This window comes from Neomonachus schauinslandi, chromosome 13, assembly GCF_002201575.2.
Source record: "Neomonachus schauinslandi chromosome 13, ASM220157v2, whole genome shotgun sequence".
In the NCBI taxonomy this organism is placed as follows: Eukaryota; Metazoa; Chordata; class Mammalia; order Carnivora; family Phocidae; genus Neomonachus; species Neomonachus schauinslandi.
In genome coordinates this window covers 1,417,328-1,422,150 of record NC_058415.1, presented here as the reverse complement: position 1 = coordinate 1,422,150, position 4,823 = coordinate 1,417,328, and the positions used below count along the sequence as shown (strand labels likewise).

At 63.7% G+C, this 4,823-nt stretch overlaps 1 protein-coding gene across 1 annotated transcript in view; it reads right to left on the bottom strand.

The window, feature by feature from the left end:
* Window positions 1-2,906: 2,906 nt before the first annotated feature.
* The window catches only part of PHF2 (PHD finger protein 2), a 140,003-nt gene continuing 138,086 nt past the window's right edge, over window positions 2,907-4,823 (bottom strand). Inside the window, exon 11 of the mRNA XM_044920738.1 lies at window positions 2,907-2,990. Within this exon, the coding sequence (XP_044776673.1) occupies window positions 2,907-2,990 (84 nt within the window). The remainder of the gene's footprint in view (window positions 2,991-4,823) is intronic.

The window sequence follows — 4,823 nt, the reverse complement described above, 5'->3', positions numbered from 1 at the left end:
GGGACTCCCCTCTGCAACGCCCAAGTTCTGGCTGCACGCCCCCAGTGACGGGGAGCTCAGTCCCACGCCTGCCAGAGCCCTGCAACCCTGAGCTGGGGGTAAAGGTCTTCCTGTTGCATGAAGCCCCTCCCGATGGTCCTGGGTCTGTGCTCTGAAGCCGCAGTCGGACCTTAGATCTCTTCCTCTCATTCATTCATGCATGCACACATTCATTCAGCACACCACTCTGCCCACCCACCTAGTTGTCTCCTCACCCTGTGCATGCTCCACTGTAATCTCAGTGCTCACTCCTCTCTGAGGTGATCTGCGTCACGGGCTGGGGGGCTCTTGTCTGTGTCCCAGCTAGAACGTCAGCTGCACCAGGGCGGGACCCCTGCTCACCCCCTCTCCTGGGTCAGGGTCACTGTGAAACACTGGAGAGACACAGAGAGACGGGAAGGCGAGGCAGAAGACCAATTTGTGCTTCGGACCGGGGAAGTGGGGAGTGAGCTGGGGAGAGAGGGAAGCCAGGCCTTAGGAACAGTGAGCAGGTGGGTGGATGGAGGAAGCAGGCCTTTGTGTTCAACCACGTGAGGGGACCAGACCCGCGTCTGGGGCCAGGCTGAGTGCGAGGCGTGGGGAGGTGGGCCGCAGAAGCAGGAGCACAGGGGCCGTGTGGAGTCCCCCCATTTCCCACTGCGCCCCCCCCCCTGCAAGAGGGGCATTATTTCAGGAATCCCACAGAGGCGCCCTGAAGCTGGCAGGGGCCTTGGGTGGGCCCCGGGGCAGCCTGCCTGGAGGATTGTCCGTCTTTGTGTTTTAGGGTGAGGAGGACAGGACCCCATTGGTGGGCAGTCTGGAGGGAGGGCTGTGGGCTCTTCCCTTGGTGCCTCCATGCCCCTCCTCCAGGCCCACAACCACCTTTACGGGGGGCCGGGGGGCGCTACCCGCAGCCCTGGCCGGTCCCAGCGCACACTGTCCCCTCAGGTCCTGGGCAGGAAGCAGCTCGAGCTCAGCCCCTCCTTTGGCAGCAGGTGGGTGGCCCCTCATCAGCCTGATGTGGAAAGTGGAATAACTCCTCCCAATTACCCTCGAATCTGGAAACTTTTTGTGCCTCCGACATTTCCTCTAGCCCGAGAGTTAATCAGCCCCTTGCACCCCCCTCGGGCTGGGGCGTGGGGGCACAGGGCAGTGTGCCCCAGAAAATTATTTCTCATTGCCAATTATTACCCATTAGAGCTAATGGTTGTGCTTAATCACCACACACTTATCTGGGGTTTTTAAGCCACTGGAACGGCCCCCTCCCCCACCCCGTGCTCCCGAGAGCAGAGCTCCAGCCATTGCCAGAAAAAAATTTTTTTTCACCAAATCGCACATCTGATACCGTTTTGTTTGAAAAATGAGTTGCCCTCCCCTTTCTCGTGAATGCTGGTCACACAGCCAGTGAAGTTTGGGGGACAGAGATGGGACCTCCATGGGGTGCCTTTCCAGGCCTCTGGGGGAGGTGGGACCCCTCCCCAGCGGTCCCGCCTAGCCCCAGTTACAGAGGAGGAGACGGAGGCGAGGGTGCGGGGCGAGGCTGTGCAGCGCGTGCAGACCGAGCAGGGGCCCAGGCAGAGGGTCAGAGCTGATGCGGGTGGGCGCGGGCCGCTGGGACAAGGCAAGTCGGGAGGCTCTCCCATATCAGCCTGCTGTGCCAGGACGTCCGCTGAGGACTAACCCGTGTTCAGGTGTCCATCTGAGAAGTGAAGAGGCTCTGAGGGGGGCAAGGCTGCCGCTGCCCCTGCAGAGACGGGGGGCCTGGCCCTGGTGGGCGTTCCATGTGTCGGGGCCGAAGCCCGTGGGCAGAACCCGCTCCATGACCTCTTTCCACAGAAGTGCCAAAGCCTGTCTGAGTTTGGTTTCCTAATCTGAAACATGGGGCTCTGGATCCCCCACGGGCAGGGCCGCCAGGCCTCAGTGCTGGCCCCACCGTCAGTGGGGGCCGTCTCCCCAGGCGGCCACCCGGCTAGGGGGAAAGCTGGGAAGCAGGTCCCCAGGACACACCCTGCGCCAGGCAAGCTCGTCGGCCACACAGGGGCTGAGCCGCCCAGCCCCGCCCACTGGCTTGCTGTGTGGACCCCCACTTCAAACCCGTAACCTCAGGCAGACCTCGGGGTCCACAGAGGCACAGCCTCCCAAAGTCCTCCTCAGCCTGGGGTACGTTGTGAAGGACGGGCTGCCCTGCCCTGCTTCTGGGGGTCTTGGGATGGGCTAGGGGGACACGTTAGCACAGCAGACCATCCCCGAGCGCCCTGCGCGGCCCAGGACGGGGAGGGAGGCGGCAGCCCGATGCTGTGTGTGCACACATTCGTCAGGTCTGTGCGCCCGGCTCTGAGCCATGAGGGACCCGCGAAGCAAAGTCACCCCCGGAGCTGCGAGCCCGCCCACACCCAGGGAAAGGAACCCGGGGTTCTCGGAATACAGCCAATTCCACAGCTGGGGCAGGGTGGGCACAATCCAAGCCTGGACTGTGTGTTTCATGTGTTCCGTGGAAGCACTCGGAAAACCCCCTGGCCGCTGTGGAAGCTTAGGGGAGCCAGCTCTCGGGGGCCCGTGGCCGCGTCAGAGACAGCAACGGTGATGAGCTACGGACCCTGCAACTCAAGACCCGTCCTTGGGATACATAGATAGCAGGGAGGGGTCTTTCTTCCGAGGCAACTCCCAGGTCCTGTTACCGGCTGGTGAATGTGGGGGCACCTGTGTTGAACTCAGCGTCTTGCAGCTTCTGTGACAAAGGCAGTTTCGGGCAGGGGTCCCCTCGATGCTAACTCCACCGGAAACGGCTACCAGCAGCAGGATGTTCGCATGCTCCTGCGATTCCGCCCACAGACGTGGGTCAGATGCAAGGAAGGCGAGCTGCTCCGAGCGAGAGGTCCGGCAGCACCTCAGCGGGTGATCACGTTCACCACCATCGCGAAGGCCTCCGCGGCACCCGAGAAGGACACGTCCCTCACGTCGCTCACACCTAGCTAGGAAGACACAACCTGAACCCAAACAGGAGGAAACTCAGACCCACGGGAGGAGCATTCCGCAAAAGAGACTGCATTCATCCAAAAGGCCGCTGCCGAATAAGAAAGGCATGGGCCCTGCTTCAGACTGCAGGAGAAAGGAGAGGGGACGGCCCTGGACGGGGGCCAGCAGGCCTGTGAGGGACAGCACGGGGTCAGCTGACAACGTCGGCGTGCGGACGGCAGAGTGTGGCTCCAGGGCCGGCTTCCTGCAGGGACAGCGAGCTGTGGGCACGCCGGGGGCCGGGGCCCCCATGCCCGGGGCTGCCCGCAACGCCGGTGTGCGCAGGACGGAGGGGACAGAGCCAGTGGCAATGCGCCCGCGAACCGGGCGGCCGTCCGCGGGGCCCGTGTCCACGTGCTAAGTGGTTTCCAAATAAACGGTGAAAACAGAACGGCCTGGAGTACAGAGCTGGGCCCCCAGGAGAGACGGGGCGGGACAGGCATGGGGAGGGAGGGGCGGGCGATCAGAGGCAAGCAAACAGGGCTGGGAGGGCAGCGCCACAGGGGATGAGCTCTCCGTCATGCAAGGCACGTCCGGAAGGGCAGACGCCTACACTCTGGGGACTCTGCACAGGAAATTCCTGGACGCCAAGGGCTTTCGTGTCCCCCAAAGTCTGCATTTGCAGCGGGGCCTGGAGAGAGGGCTGGTGCCCGTCAGGAGCCGTGCCCTCCCCAATTCCAGGGGGCAACCCCTAGGCGTTTGAGCCCCGCTCTGAGTGACCTTTGTTCTCTCTCCGATGACAGGAGATGCAAGGAGGACCTAGCTGGTTGTCTGTGCTCAGGGCAGAGGCTGCAGGGGGATGGCACTGGGGCCGGGATCACTTGGGGGTCCCTGGGGGAGTCAGAAGGCTCAGCTGCTCTAGAGGGACTCCTGGGGGGCCTGGGGGGCCTGTGCCCTGGTTGCCACCATCCCCACCACTCTCTGCTGTCCCCACTGGAGGCCTTCTGCCACCGGCACTGGGGTTCCATCTGCGTCCAGGACAGAACCGGAGGGCTGCCTGGTGGCGGCATCAGCAGGGCATGAGTGGACTGTGGGTGGGTCTCCCTTCACCCAGATTCTTCTTGCTAAAGCCCCCGCTGCCCCTCGGGCCCGCCGGACACGGCACCTCTTCAGGGAGGGACCCATCCGTCAAGGAGCCGTCAATGGTCAGGCGCAACCGTGCACCACCCAGAAGGGGCGGAGGCGGCGTCAATCCAGGCCACTGTGAGCCGCCAGGCCTTGCGGGCGTGATGGATGGGCGCCACCCAGCCACTTTAGGCCCATGTTTACGGGACGCCCAAACAGCGGTCAATCCTCCAGGACCATCACTCACGCCAGCTACCAGGCGTCCCTCCACAGGCCCCTGGTGGTCTTGCTGGGGTCCGTCCGGCAGCACTTAGCCTGTCAGCCCGAGGGTCCTGTCCAGCCACAGCTGTGACAGATGAGCACAGAGCCCCCAGGGGCCCGCGGGGCCAGGGCAGGGCTGCCAGCCTGGCCGCCCCACACACCCACTGCTGTCCGCTCGTCCCTGCGCACCTGGTAACCAGGGCCCTCGCCGGGGACAGCGCTGTTGTGCGGTTTAAGCCGACTTCTGTGTCGGGGTCGACACAGGGCCAGGGGGTCAGGTCCTGGCTCTGAGGAAGTACTGCCCCTCCCCACCTCTTCCTTCCTTCCTTCCCTCCCCCTTCCTTCCTTCCTTCTTCCTTCCTTCCTTCCTTCCTCCCTCCCTTCCTTCCTTCCTTCCTTCCTTCCTTCCTCCCCTCCCCCTTCTTCCTTCCTTCCTTCCTTCCTCCCTCCCTCCCTTCCTTCCT